The sequence below is a fragment of the Elephas maximus genome, chromosome 16 (assembly GCF_024166365.1).
Source record: "Elephas maximus indicus isolate mEleMax1 chromosome 16, mEleMax1 primary haplotype, whole genome shotgun sequence".
Classification (NCBI taxonomy): domain Eukaryota; kingdom Metazoa; phylum Chordata; class Mammalia; order Proboscidea; family Elephantidae; genus Elephas; species Elephas maximus.
In genome coordinates, this window is record NC_064834.1 from 65,239,076 (window position 1) to 65,254,465 (window position 15,390).

General features: G+C 51.1%; 1 protein-coding gene across 6 annotated transcripts in view; it reads right to left on the reverse strand.

Moving 5' to 3' along the window:
- AFAP1L2 (actin filament associated protein 1 like 2) overlaps positions 1-15,390 on the reverse strand; it is a 123,347-nt gene that overhangs the window by 6,037 nt on the left and 101,920 nt on the right. For 3 of the 6 annotated variants that reach the window (XM_049854956.1, XM_049854957.1, XM_049854955.1), the window contains 9 exons: positions 13,182-13,387; positions 11,719-11,898; positions 7,760-7,849; positions 7,603-7,662; positions 6,086-6,170; positions 5,253-5,357; positions 3,003-3,214; positions 1,160-1,305; positions 270-381 (listed from right to left, as the gene is read on the reverse strand). In XM_049854956.1, coding sequence (XP_049710913.1) covers positions 270-381; positions 1,160-1,305; positions 3,003-3,214; positions 5,253-5,357; positions 6,086-6,170; positions 7,603-7,662; positions 7,760-7,849; positions 11,719-11,898; positions 13,182-13,387 — 1,196 coding nt within the window. The remainder of the gene's footprint in view (positions 1-269; positions 382-1,159; positions 1,306-3,002; positions 3,215-5,252; positions 5,358-6,085; positions 6,171-7,602; positions 7,663-7,759; positions 7,850-11,718; positions 11,899-13,181; positions 13,388-15,390) is intronic. The other 3 variants (XM_049854960.1, XM_049854959.1, XM_049854958.1) reach the window with 1 other exon arrangement.

Here is a 15,390-nt window from a genome sequence, read left to right on the forward strand (position 1 = left end):
GTGTCACTGCTCCCAATTCTAACATCACACCCCCAGCACTGACCAGGGTGGTTAACCAGCTGTTTTATCTACGCAAGTCCAGCCAGGCAGATAGCACAGCCCCAGCCTCCGAAAGAGGGCCTGTTTCATCTAGGTTCTGCACAGATGGCCTTGAAGGCGTGCTCAGAACCCATGCAGCTCAGGAACAATCTAACGGTGTCTGGCGTTGAGGCAGGTTTGGCAGGAAGAGGATGCACTGGCCCCAGGCCAGGGCAGGCCAGCCCCCTTACCGCTGGAGTCAGCTCCGACATCTCCACGTCATCGTACAGCTCCTCCTGCCGGTCCTGGCGGGGCAGGCCGTCAATGTACGCGTTGGGCTCTGAGAACTTTCTCTGCATCAGTCTGCAAGACACAGCAAGGGGAAGGATTCAAGACAGGGTGGGGAAAGCCACATCCCAAAGGATTCAGAACGAGAGTACCATGAAAGCTGGAGGCTATGTGAGACCTGGGAACTAACGCCTACCTCATTTATCTGGGGGATCTCCTCCCTCTAATGCCGCCTTCTTATTAGAACTCTTGGTTCCAGATTTCTCTCCCAGAATAAAAAAACAAGTCTCCTCTGCCCTCCCCCCTCAGGGTCCTTCTGCCACTTTTTATCCCTGATCCTTGTCAGGATCTCCTCTCAACAACAGAATCCTCATTTCAGCCTCGCAGTAGCTCGGGATGTAAGACCCTCTGCATTTTGTATGTAAGAAAGCAGGTTCTGCCTCAGCGGCTCAGCCAGCTTCTACCAGCTCCACCACCCTGACCTGGAACAGTTCTCTGGGAGCCCCAGGCTGCTCCCTTGGAAAGCAGAGATACCAGCCCTGCTCACTCCAGGGTATGGTGGGGATGGAGGGAGGGACCCACAGGAAAGTGCTGAATCAGTAGGAAGGACACGTGGGAGGTCAGTTAAAGGACGATGTCAGAAGGAGCTGGAGAGCATCTAACGAGAGCCAAGGATGTAGCTGAGTTTCCCTGAGGGCTAGTCCTTGGCCTTGGACCCTTCCTGCTGAACAGGGCTGAACCTTGTCTCAGCTGCCATCCTGCTGTGGGCGACAGCCAGAGGCCAGTCTGTGTGCTGGGTCTGGAAGCATGGCTGGGAATGAGGGTGCAAAGCACAAGGCCCATCAGTACTCACAGCAGTGAGTTTTTGGCTGCAGTCACAATACAGGAAACCCTGTCCGCATCCACATAGTCATAGGTGAATTCTTCCGGGTCCGTCTTAGAGCCTGACTCAGACAGCAGGAGGCCCAGCCAGTGGCCCATCTCCTCGGAAGACTTGGCCTGGGAAGGAGATCGAGAGAGATGAGCAGGGCAAGGTGTCCCTGCCTGGTGTCCAGGCCCACCCCGAGCAAGGCAGTTGAGAGGGCCCATGCACCCTCATTTTACCAGCCTATTCCATCCCCTATAAAAAAAATTATAGTGACTCCAAATTAACACTTCCTGCCACCAGTGATACCTTGGTTTCACCCCAGTGACACCGTGGACATTAGTCCAAAGTGTCACAGGTGGTTTATATACACCTAATTTCTAGAAGACTAATGGGCTGGGGAGAACTGTTAAAACTGCATATATTTTTAGGTCAGCACCTCTATCTTATGAACTATGACATGTCAGCTTATCACCCTAATTCATGAATACAAGGCTGCCTGGACCCCTGCTAAGGAATAACAAAATTCAAATGTATTTTTTGTCTGTGGTTTTGATATAAAGCCAAGATGTCTTAAATATCAGGTCAGCCAGCTGACAAACCAAGAACTAAATCCCAGGGAATTTGGTGCTTGTTCTTCTCCCGAAGGGAACGACGAATTCTAGTCAAATACATGCATTGGGTACTTCTACCAAAATGCCAACATCGTTTGAGTCCTCTGTGCTACATTCTCTCAGCCACAGCGGCAGCAACAGGTTAAGAGTCTGACATGTAGCTAGCTTCCTTTTCTGTTATTTTCAACTGGGTTTCTCAATACAGCGCTCATGGGCACCCCCTAGTTCCAACTACTGCCATCTCTGGCCTGAGTAACCACAGCAGCTTCCTCCTGGGTCTCATGGTCCCTTTTTGTTTCCCTCCCATCTATCCAGCTGCAGGAAGCATCTCAAAATCCAAACGTGAGCCTGCTGCTTTCCTGTGAAACACTTCATTCCTTCTGCTTTTAGGACTGGACCTTAGCTTTCCCTCCTTCCAGGGTGTAGACTTCTACACAAATTCACAGCACCCTCTCCAGCAACTGCATTTAAGTAAGTAATTGAGTTGAATAACATCTCACGTTCACACTAGAATGCAAGTTCCCTGAGGGCAGGGACCATATCTGTCTTGTTCATCATATCATATTCATGTAGACACCGAATACAAGCTTGCTGAGGGCCTGAAACAATTGTAATGCAGCTCTTTTAACCACCAGAGGGCAGCACCGGAGCACAATTTGGATGAAGAGGGGAACTGGAGTGAAACCGAGCATGTGTTTATGCCAGTGTAGCTCAAGGATCCGGCCTGCCCCAGCTCCACGCAAAGCAGTGTCATTTCTTATTTCCGGAAATGTAACATCACATTAAACAGAGGGTGGGGAGTGGGAGAAGTATCATTGTATCACAAACGTAATTCCTCCCCAGATAAGTGCTAACAGGCATCATCTTTATCACCAGGGCATTGAGGCTCCCGCCTGCTGATGCACAAAATGAGGCCCTCTCTGACTCCCCAGCAGCCTTTTCCAGGCAGCTCAGCGAGTTATAAATATTCCTCCCGCCCCAAGTGCAGGAAGTAGCTCATTGTCCCTCGCCTAAAACACAACCACCCTGAGGTCAGAAAGGGAATGGAAAATGTAAAAAAATGCAAACAATCTCAGGCAACAGCAAGTAAAAATAGCATGCAGCAATGCCCGTCGCCCCTTGTAGGATGCAGTCCTCTGGGCTTGCAGCGAACAGCCATGCCCCGCCCCCCCAGTGCTCTGGCAGTCCCGCCCGTCTGCCCCACAGGCTGCCAGTACCTCGAGTTTGGCCAGCTCCTCCCCATTGTGGAGGATGCGGAAGGAATAGAGGTGGTCCGGGCTTGGGTCTGGGACCACCTCGCAGCCCACCAGGCTGAGGGGCTGCTGGGCAGCCTTGCTCCGGTTTCTGTCCTGGTAAAAGTGCAGGTGACTGTCCTTGACGGCACACCAGCGTGATTTCCACTGGCTGTTCACGAGGACATTCAGGTAACCTGCAGGTGGAGACTCAGCTGCAGGAGGGTATCCAGGCTGGTGCCACTGTTGTGCCTCCTGAGGACCCCCTAGGAATCTCAGGGCACGTCTTTGTGAAGCAGCTGGACCCCTGGAAGGTGGCAGCACAGAGCTGTGCTGGCTTTAGGACAAGGGGTCTCCAGAGAGAAGTGAGTGTGGTCTCCATTTAGACCGGACCCCACGGGTGTACAGGCCAGGGGCTCCCCCGACTCTAGACCTCATCTTCACGGCTCTAATGGCCACAGCCCTACAGCAGCCCCCCGTATCTCTTGTCCCTAAGACCGCCATGGCAGGAAGCTCACCCTGGCCTGAGGCTCCTTGCTGCAGACTTGATCCTGTTGCCTCCACACATAGTTTCCTCACCCCTAAAAGCCTTTCCATTCCTGGGCTCCTCAGTCTCAGCCTGCAGAGTTCTCCCCATGGCGAACTCTTCATTCTCCTCCCAGCTTCTGCTAGCCTAGGGCCCTCCCTCCTGCGTTCCTTGTTCAGCCTGTCTTTAGTACACTTGGTTCCTGTCTCCATGTCATTCTCCCCAAAGGACACAAGAGCTCCTCAAGGGCAGGCCCTCTGCCAGAGTATCGCCACTTCCTCAGGGCCCCCTTCTCTGCTGAGGCTGCCAGCACCCGGGTACACCCTCAGGCAATCCTGTACTGCTCTCAAGTGGTTTTATGTCAGGCTCAGCTGCCAGGAGAAGACAAGTCCTCTCCCCCATCTGTTGGACATTACAGAGCTGACACCATGTGCCCAGGGCACAAAGATGAGAAGCGTGTGCAGTGGGTTGAGATTGCCCAGGCTCCTCACCTTCTCATGGGCACTAGTTCTTAGAAAGTGGAAACATTCTCCATCCTGAGGGACTGGCAGTGGCTCTGACTCTCAGCCCAGATTAACAGACTCGTGCTGCAGGGTGAAAATGCTCAGCCACCTTCCCACCCAGCCTCACAGAGGACACAGTAGGGACTGCAAACTTCTCAGAGCCCCATTCACATCACATCGCCATTGCAAAGCGGAAGAAGTTAGGGACCAGGTCCTAGCGATGCTGGCTCTTCCAGGCTACATGCCATCACCATTCTCAGGACCATGGGCAACTCTGGGTCAAGAGAGGCTGGGTACTCAGATCAAAGTACTGGGTCCTGGGAAGGAGAACATTCTCCCACCCTCCCCACTGCCACAGGGGACAGGGGCATGCTTAGCTGCTGAGTAGACTTCCAGCAATAGCCCAGCCACAGCTCCCAAACAATGACTCACTGGGACCAGGCCCTGATACCAAGCATGGTGCCCTCTGAGGCTGCATGGGCTGGCAGAGTTGGGCTGGAGGAGCAGGAGGCACTAAAGGTAAGGCCCCATCTGCTGCCCTACTACCCCACCAGCCTCACAAAACAGAACTTAACTGCAACTCAGGAACAAGCCCAAGGATAAGACATGAGTTCCATGAGGAAGAGGAGAAGGCTTCAGGGTGGACCATAATGAGTTTCACCTGTCCGCATCGCAGAATCTTTGTTCCTGCCCACAGCATCATCCCAACTCATTGAGCTCCCACCTACCCTTCAAGGCTTGCGTGCATGAAGCCATCCCTCCCCACAAAGCCACGTCTGACCACAAAGCAGGAAAGGTTCTTTCTGTCCCTGAGTTTTTATAACTCCGAAGATGGCACAGGGTGTAGTTATGGTATGAAGCCATCATTTCTCCTGGGGTGTAAGCTCTCGGGACTATGTCCTCCATCTGCTAGGTCCCCTTTTCCATGGTGCCTGACCCTGTACCCGCCATGCTCCATAAGCACTGATCAAATGAACACAATTTTCAAAAACACATTAGGAGGATACCAGTTACCCTTCACCTCCACAAAGGATCAAGCGTTGCAGCAAGAGAGAGTCTGACTAGGCATAGAGAACCACCTGCAGTGAAGAGAAACAGACACCTGAGGGCCACAGGCTTTCTGTTCCTGGAGAGGTTTAAAACTACACCTAACCCTCTGCCCTGGCCATCTGAGCTCGCTTGCCTGGAGGTGGCTGTGATTCTTACTGGATGTCTCAAGGGACCTCTCTGGAGGCTCCAGCGTTGTGGACTTCTTCCTGCCCAGGTTCATTAGATTGCTCAGCTTGAGACCAGCAGAACATTTCTTCTTGACTGTCAAGAAGAGGGAGGATCAGTCATCATTGCCCACAGCCCACCAACATGCCCTTTCCGGAAGGTGAAAAAAATAGCAGACTCGTTCCCACTATACCTGCCCCTGCACACACACATACATGTTCACACATGTCTTTTGCTCCTCAATCTAGGTTCCACAGGCCAGTCAGGTATCTCTCTAAAGTGTGTCACTAACACACTCACAAGACATACACAGACACAGAATATGGAAGCACTTGAGAATCTTTATGAACTGTTGTGGTTAAAAGATTTCAAAGGGGATTAGTAAAAAGAAATAAAAGAATATTCTATCCCCAACATTTTGTGACATGTAATTTCAATTTGGTCACTTCTTTTTCTTGGTTCCATTAGCTTGAGAGGAATCCAAGATGGTGCAGACAGTTAATGTACTCGGCTGCTAACCAAAAGATTGGAGGTTTGAGTCCCCCCAGAGATACCTCAGAGGAAAGGCCTGATGATCTACTTCCAAAAAATCAGCCACTGAAAACCCTACAGAGCACAGTTCTACTCTGACACGCATGAGGTCTCCGTGAGTCAGAGTCGCCTTGATGGCAACTGGCAGTGGTGGATTACCTATAGTTTATAATTGGAGGCTAGGTTAGAGTCAGGTGCTGAAACTTGCTATAGTTGAGCTGAACAGATCAGTTTCACACCCAGGGATATCACACTCTTCCCTGACCATGAGACTCGGACAGAAGTATTGTTACCATCTTTGGTCTCTGGGACCTCAGGGTGTCCATCTATGCAGCCTCCATACTCAGAGGCTGACAGGTACTTCTCAGCGATCTCCAGCTGTGGAAGAAAAACAGTGGAGTGATCACTGGCTGGAAATGGTTACCTTGGAGACTCTGATTTGGGAAAAAATAGTAGATGGCTCTTGGTGGAGGCCAGAGTCAACGTGACCACCCCCTGTGCCTGCCACCTGGAAAGCAAAAGTCCAGGTTACTGGAAGCTTGTCATTGGCTAAGCTTCCCACAGGACCTGAGAGCAGCATCTCCACCTGCTTTTCCCACCCCCTCCTGAAGCTCCCTGCTCTATCCCAGAGCACCATCCCCTCTTCAAGCTACCACCCATCCTCATTTACAGGTCTCAAAATGGCGGCTCAACCTGATAAGGCAGTTGGCCCTCGATGTGGCAGTGGGATGGGCAGGTGGGCAGCCCCAGGGTGCCTTCAAGTCTGCATCCCAACTGAAGTGGTTCCCATAGTCAAGCTGGGAACCAGCATCCTGAGGTGGGGGACAAGGAGTCTGCTGAGAGCTGACTGTGCTGCACCGGGTCAGACCTTGAATGCTCAAGCATTCTCCAGCCTGCAGGTGCACAGGTTAGGAGCCTCTCAGAGCCCCACTCCACAATGCGTGTAAACTAGAGATAACATCCCAGTATGCATTCCCAGGGTTCCTATGGGGACTACAGAGAGGCCCTAGAAAAGAGGAGCTGCTGCTGTTAGAACTTGAAGCATCTGGAATCTTCCAGTCAAGCTTCTTCTAGACCACCACCTGCCCCAGTCCTCTGGGAAAACCAGCTGATGGGATCCCAACCCATGGGACAAGCTATGGGCAGGGTCCAGGGGCTAAAGTCGCCCAGCCAGGGAGTCCTGCTCACCAAGTCCTTAGGAAGGGACCTTGTTTCCCACCCCCACATGAAAGAGCCCCAGTTTCATTCTGACTTTAGGTTTCTTGTCAGTTATCAAGGAATGAACAAGACAACTAAAACATCAGCTGAAGTCCCTCTGGAAGGGCCATGGCGTTTCTCCACGAGGGATGGCCTGTGCTTTCCAAGAACAAAGGGCCGGCACTCAGCCCAAGCCCTCTCCATACCCTCTTGCTTTCCTCCTTGCCAGGGTTGGGGACCCCAAGATGAAGCCCAGTGACTCTCTGGCTGCTCTGTGTAAGCCCAGGCTTCCGGATACTGACCTGCAGGGACCCGGAATGTGGAATGTGACCCCATGAGTGATGGGTCCTTCGGCCAGCATCCAACCCAACTTCTTCCACCTTGTCCCTTATGCTGAGTTCTCCAAAGCTCCAGGCCAATGAGCATTAGAGCCCTTTGACTAGGATCAACACTGAGACAGTTCCCCTGGACACTTGACTGGGGAGTAAGTGGGAAGAACAGCTTCATAAAGTAAATCCTCCTGCTTTGGCATGTGGGCCAAAGCCACTTTTGTTCCCATGAAGCTCTCCCCAGCCCCCGGCAAGAAAACAATTTAGGTCTGTATCTGTTTTACCCATTTTCCTGCCAAGCTAACATCCTTAATCCAAGCATTCCATGTTTCTTGTTCATTGGGCTGAAATGCAAAAACAGAGCACCCAATTTTACACTTAGAATTTTTCACAGAGAAAAAATGGAATTGCAGTCTCTTCCCGGGAGGGGGAGAGGCTTACTTTCTGACAGCTGAGGCGCTGGGTATCTGGGACACACTGGCTTCCCTCAGACACGCCCTCCGAAGGCAGGCCGCTCACCTCCTGGATGACCTGACGGAAGAGGAGAGGGGTCAGGGGAGGCGAAGGCCCAAGGGGCCCTTCTAGCCTGCATGCAGAGCCAGACCCAAGGTCAGGGAGAGTGGGTGGAGAGAGAAGATGCCCAATTTCCAGGGAACAGAGAACCACCCGCCACCTCCTGGTCTACCTATGGCCTTGGAGCCCAGCAGGGCCGCTGTGGTGGGGAGGGCGGTGGCTTTGGGCTTGGCTCCTGCAGGCTGCACATGCTCAGGGGGTGGGGCCTGTGCAGCAAGCTCAGAGCTGGCCAGAGCAACTGGCCCTCAGTTCCAGCAACTGCGATTACACTTGTTTGAGGGTTGTGAAGGGAGGTGGGTTTGGTACAACTGGTGTGGTGAGTGTCCACTTAACAGGCCAACCAGCCCACCAGCTGCAAGAGTGTGCAGCTTCTGGCACTTAGGCACGCACAGTCAAGCCACCTCTGCAGTTCACCAGAGCGGGGAGGAACAGGGTCTCTCTGTGCAGCCGGCACAGAGGCTGGGCCTGCTAAAAGAAAGCTTGCTTGTCTGAAACCACCAGTAGGGCCTGTGGGGGCAGGGGTCTCCGGAAGAGGGCGTGGGAGTTTGGGGAGGGAAACTGGGGTCACGGGTAGGATGGGGGTCTGAGCAGTCAGAGGAACAGCACTGGAAACAAGGGGCGTGAGAGAGGAGGGATGGGGGGAGACCAGGCCAGCCAGGACAGGACCTCGGCAAGAGACAGGAATTAAAAACCAAACCAGCAGCCCAGAGCCCTGGGTTCTCATTAGCTCTGCAGCTCAGGGCAAACCCCTAGCTTTCCCTGGGTCTCCATGCCCTCATCAGCACTAGCCAAATTTCATGCAGCACCCACCACAGGCCAAGTACAGTGCTAAGCACTACATACGTGTTAAGTGACTGCAGTGTGATTAATTAGTTTTATGTGTGGCCGTTCTAGGCATGGTCTTATAACTCCCACCCAGGTGGCTGGGCAGGACTCTGTGATAGGGTAATTGTGGCCTACTAAGGGGATTGATCAGTTTTGCCTTAAAAGAGAACCGATTCCAGAGCAAAGAGCCCACCGCTAAGGAAGGAGAGACCCAGCAGCAGACACCTGCCAGGAGAAGATGGCACAGTAGGCTTCCCAGCCCACTGAGAGAGAAAGCTGGGTACCTTTGGGCAGAGACTGAGGGCCAGGGAGAGGCATGCCTGTGAACACAGCCAGGGAAAGGCTGTCCCGATGGAAGAACTGTATCCTGAGTGTTCCTGAGCCTGCATTTTAACTGTTACTTCCCTAATAAACCCCTAATTGTCAACCTGGTCTTTGAGTTCTGTGTGGCCATTGCAATGAATTATCGAACCCAGCAGAGAAGTGGAGTGCCATGGGAGGGATGGTTGATGTCAGAGTTGGTAAAGATGGCGGAGAGAGAAGGCATGTCTGACCTCTGCCTCATAGGAATCAGCCTTGGGCTGCTGATCCTGCTTCTCCTCCCCACTTGCAGGGTTGGAGGAGCTCAGACACTGCCCTCACACCATTCTTTAACAGTAACCAACCTAAGGCCACTCAGCTAAAAAGGGGTGGAGTCAGGATTCGAACCTAAAGCCCATGCTCTTAAATGCCCAGGTTAGGCCTTCCAGAAAAGGAGCCCTGGTGGCACAATGGTTAACTGCTTGGCTGCTAACTGGAAGGCTGGTGGTTCGAAATTACCCTGCAGCTCTGCAGGAGCAAGATCTGGCGATCTGCTTCCATAAAAATTATAGGTTAGAAAACCCTGCGGGGCAGTTCTACTCTGTCACATGGGCTTGCTAAGAGTTGGAAGCAAAAAGTCAACAGCATCCAACAACAACAACAACAGGCCTTCCAGAGCCAATATTCTCTCAGGACCTCCCCCACAGAGATCTGTGGACCACAAATATGTAGTGTGGTAAGTTTTCTTGTCCTCAGTCACCTGGGAAATTTGCAGTAAGAACTGAAATGCCTGTCCTACTCCTACCAGAAGCTTGGCGCTGAGACAACCTGGGCCAGGTATTCTCGGAACATTTAGTAGGTTCACAGAAGCCACTCCCAGCCCCCAAACTGAGGGGCTTAACCTTCAGAAGGAGCTAGCTCCTCAGCAGGTCCATCTTCAGTCATGCTTTAATCAGGCAGTGCAGGTGTTTACAATTCCAGGGCTGATGGGCTCACCCAGGTGGCTATGTTTAGCCGAGGCAATGGATGGGGGTGAGGGTAGGTGTCATGGATTGAATTGTGTACAATCCAAAAATATGTGTCAACTTGGTTAGGCCATGGTTCCCAGTATTGTGTGGTTGTCCTCCATTTTGTGATTGTAATTTTATGTTGAGAGGATTAGGGTGGGATTGTAACACCACCCTTACTCAGGTCACCTCCCTGATCCAGTGTAAAGGGAGTTTCCCTGGGGTGTGGCCTGCACCACCTTTTATCTCAAAAGAGATAAAAGGGAAGCAAGCAGAGAGTTGGGGACCTCATACCACGACGAAAGCAGCACCAGGAGCAGAGTGCATCCTTTGGACACAGGGTCCCTGTGCCTGAGAAGCTCCTTGACCAGGGGAAGATTGAGGACAAGTACCTTTCTCCAGAGCTGACAGAAAAAGAAAGCCTTCCCCTGAAGCTGACGCCCTGAATTTGGACTTGTAACCTACTAGACTGAGAAAATAAATTTCTCTTTGTTAAAGCCATCCGCTTGTGGTATCTCTGTTCTGGCAGCACTAGATGACTAAGACAGTAGGTACAAGGCTCCTACACTGGAAATGCATCAATGTGGTGGTGATGGTGGAGGGGGCAGTGGGAAGGAGGGAAAAGGCTCCTCTGGCCCTCGGTGGCCTCCCCATGGTGGATATGGAGGCTCCTCTGGAACCGTCTTGGTGCAAACCTCATACCTTCTTGAATTATCAAGCTCATCTCTAATATGTGGCCTGCAAGCTCCCTCCCCAGACGCTTCATCATCACCCTGTGCACTTGTGGTTCAAAGCACAGGACTTGTGGTCAGACAGTGCTGGGTTTGAAACTCAACTCACTTGCCAGGTGACCTTGAGCAAGTCACCTCCTCCCTCTGAGCCTTACCCTCCACTCCTGTAAGACGGGGACACTGGCATCAACCCCTAGTGTGATTAAACCAAAAAACCAAACCGGTTGCCGTTGAGTCGATTCCAACTCATTGTGACCCTGCAGGACAGAGTAAAACTGCCCCATAGGGTTTCCAAGGAGCACCTGGTAGATTCGAACTGCCGACCTTTTTGGTTAGCATCCGTAGCTCTTAACCACGTCACCAGGGTTTCTAGTGTGACAAGGTGGATTAAATTTGCTAAAAGCCCATGGCAAGTACTTAACAAGTAGAAGTAATGTTGTCCACTCTCCTCCTAATAAGGAGAATGACGACACCTCAGTAGAGGCTAGGAAGGCAAATGGATTTTTTCACCGAGAGTCCAAGTCCTGGTGCTGAGAAGGAGTCAGACCCAGCAGCAGAGTGCTGTCCCTGATTTCCATAAAGCAGATTGCTACCACTTAGTACAGGAAGCCCCCAGAATTTGAAGGATCATAGACGCTTTACCTTTGGCAACACCATCCGTCCCTTTTGAAAAAGCTAGATTTATGATAGCTGGCAGGTAGTACAAATGGTTAGTGCACTTGGCTGCTAACCAAAAGGTTGGTGGTTCAAATCCACCGAGACATGCCTCAGAAGACAAGCCTGGCAATCTACATCTGCAAAACCAGCCATCGCAAAGTCTATGGTACAGAGCTCTACCCTACGCACGTGGGGTCGCCGTGAGTCAGAATCAACAGTAACAGGGTATAGGAGAGCTGGGGGCCAGAACTCAGAGTCCCAGGGGGGAACAAGTCCCACCACCCCCGTGGCATGGCGTGCCCCTCACCCGGAGCCACTGCTCAGCCTGGTCTTTGCTCTGCAGGCCCAGCACGATCACGTCGGCGTTCATCGGCGTGATCTTCAGCTTGTGCTCCTTCTTCCGCACTTGCTTCTCCTTGTGGACAACGCTGCTGCCCAGCAAGTTCACGTCCAGCTGTGGGCTGTGGTCCTTGGAAGATTTGTAGCACTGGAAGAAAAGCGAAGAGACACCCGGTTGCCAGGTCTAACCAGGGTCTGCAAAGGAGAGGCCTCTGGGCACTGCAGGACTCACCAAGAGTCCAGCTTTACCCAACGAAGCCAAAAGGCTGGACACTCGACAGCAAGCCCAGAGGTTTAACTTCAAACATCAGCAACTCTTATTTTCAACACCAGAGGGATGAAGCAGATGGTGGCCTCTCCTCGAAGCCTCCTTCTCACCAGCCTCAGCCAGGGATGCTTCAGGCCTTTGCTTATTTAAACCACTCAAACCTCGCTCCAGGCCTGGGGTGGTTCCTCAAATGTGCCCTCTGTAAGCAGCTGTCACTTACCAGAGGTGGACCTAACTTGTAACATTTTTCCACCTCTCGGCATTCATTTCTTGCTGAGCTTCCCCAGTAAGGGATCCATAAGGAGTGAAAACTAAGCTTATTATTTGCTTAGTTAGAAGATGGTGTGTTAGGACAGAAAGGAAGGGCCTCTCCTCTCAACCAAAGAAAGTACTTTCTTTGCACCTGAGTTTCTCATTTGTAAACCAAGGACCCTTACAGCATTTGGCCTGAGCAGGGCACACTGTAACCAGTGAAGAAAAGGAGTTTATAACAATTCCATATACAACCTTAAATGAGGACATAAAACCAAATCTTAATATAACCTGAAATAGGACTGTGCTCAGAGTGCTATCTTCTGATTTCTTTTTGGGTTTTATCTTGTATCAGTAATTAAAAATATCGCAACTTCTGAAAAAATGCATATGATTTTCATATAGCACAGATGAAATCAAAAGCCAGAATCGGGGCTGGGAGCTGGCCTGGGAAAGCAGCAGCCTCATGGCTTAGGGGGCACTGAACTTCTGCTAAGGGCGATGGGAAAATCCAGCAAACAGATACGGGTGATGGTTGAACAATATGATAAATGCAGTTAATGTCATCAAATTGTCATGTAAACATGTTGAAATGGCGATTTTTTTTTTGTATCACATATATTTATCGCAATAAAAAAAATTTTTTTAATGTGGATGGGATGGAGGAGGGATCACAGCTTCCTTTGAGAGTCTGAATAAAAACTACTAGAAATTTCTAATTATGAAAGAGCACATTCACCTATACCTACAAAATCCTGCAAATAATTTCCAGTTAAGGAGACATTAAGACATCCTGATATAAAAAGGTTCCAAATTGCTGTCATTTGGGACCCTCCCTTCCCACCCATGGCCCCTCCACTACTGCCCCCCTCCAAGGAGAGAAGACAGAACACAACATGAGGCTGACTGACCAGGAGTCTGGTGTCCTTGATGACACAGAGCTGCTTGGCCCACTGCCCCAGCCACTTCTTGCGCCACAGGAAGGCACAGATGCGGGCGTCACGCATCAGCTCGATGCTGGCCTCGGGGGAGGGCCACTGGTAGGGGGCTGACTTGCCCTTACTGCTTTCCTCTTCATCGTAGGACTCGTAGGAGCTGCTCACAGCCTCTCCGTCCTCTGTAAGGAAGACCAGCTCGGTCACAGCCCCGCCAGCTCGGTCACAGCCCCGCCAGGGAGAATGTTCCTCAATGCGCTTCATTCAGGAGGGCAGCAGGCAGTAGGCAGCAGGTCTCAGGCCTCAACTCACTTGCCTCTTGTGCCCTTGAACCAGCCTCTCGGCCACCAACCACAGACCCCAGCAGGTCTTCCTGCTCCAACACCCTCAGAGAAGCCTCTCAGAAGCGACCTCTGATCACACACACAAATTACTGAAAACCAAGACTTTTCCCTCTTCCTCCTCAAATCCTGTCATCGTAGACTTCACAGAAACCCCTGACAAGGCATGCCACAAAGGCTGTTTGCTCTTAAGAAGGCCAATTCTACTCGGGGCCTCCGTTTCCTCGACTGAGGGATGAAGCGGTTTGGGTGGGGAATCTTTCTAGATTATTCTGTGCAATTCTGTTATTCTGAGGGACCAGGAGAAAGAGAACACCACCAGAGCCTTGAGCTGCACACATGGCACTCCTCCAACAGCCTCCCAGCCAGCAGGGCCTGGTTCTCTCAGACAGAGGGGAGACAGGACTGTGACCCCTCAGAAATACAAGGCTAAGTAAACCACAGCAGGAAACAGCGTTCTCAGGAAGGAGGCCACCTTCCAGCCCCTAAGTACTCCCCGTGTAGTCATATCCCTTTTTTAAAATCCAGTCTTTCATCCTCCATAGAATCTGCCCCTCCCTGCTCAACCCCTCCCAACACAAACTTAGCTCCTTTTGCCCTGTTTCTCCTTACACCCTTACCTGTGGCAGTAAGCCGACCTCACATTTTTGTTTTGTTTTGAAAGAACTCCAAAACTCTGTGCTGCAGGCCTCGCTGCTCTGTTTATTCAAGGCCAACAAAACTACCTACCTGAGGGGGAAAAATCCAACAACACTGAAAAGCAGGACCTGAAGAAGAGGACCTCAGGGATCCCTACAGACCAGGGATCCAGTCTATAGCAATCTTAATGCTGCTCCAGCCTCTGCTTGAATTCCCCGTGGATGGGGAGCTCACTACCTCTCGAATGCTGGACATTTCATTACTGGGCAGTCCTAACAAAATGGGCCCACAAGCTCCCACCCTGTGACTTCTACACAGGGGTCCCCCAAATAAGGGGGAATGATACTCTCCTTTCCTCCACATGACCCCCTTCAGAAAAGAGACAGCCTCATAGATCCCCCTAATCTTCCCTTCTGAGAGCCCCTTCCACCTGCACAGCTAGGTTCCTGCGTACTAAGCAAACAGAACCGCATGTGAATTAGAATATAGGGAAACCGAATGAGACCACTGCAGTAGTTCTTCTAGCTCCAGTGCTGATAAAAATGTGTTGTAGGATTTCTAAAAATAACACTTTAAATATTTTCACACCAGGTTTCTTTAAAAGTGTTGGGGTGCAACTCCCATTCATGGCTTAAAAAAAAAGCCGCACAGTTGATAATTTTATACCTATTAACTAAGCAACGATTTTAAAATGCTACCCAGTGGGGGACCCTGAATTCCCCTGTTGCTGGTGGCAACATAAATTAACAGGAGCCTCTCAGAAAGCAGTCGGGTAGCCTGTTGTTTCAAGAGCCATAAAAACACTCGTGCCCTTTGACCCAGTAATCCCTGTCCTGGGAGTTTTTCCTAGGCAACTAGTTTGTAAAAAAAAAAAAAAGCAAGAGAGGCAAGGTTACATGCATTCAAATGCTATTTAACAGTCAGCAGAAGGGAACTGGGTAAGTAAAGCAAGGCTTTGTCCAGTCAGGAGCACACCATGCAACCGTCATCAACTAAAACTCTGAGGACTAGTCTGCAACTCCACAAACTCCTGAAGACAGACTGGTAGGGAAAAAAACACAATTACATCTGCGGATAGACCCAGCATGGAGAAATCAAAATGAGGGATAGGGTGGGAGGACCTGGGTGATTTTAAAAATTTCCCCATTGTCAGTTCTGTGTTATCTGTACAACACATGAAATAAGAATGATGCAGTGTCACTGGG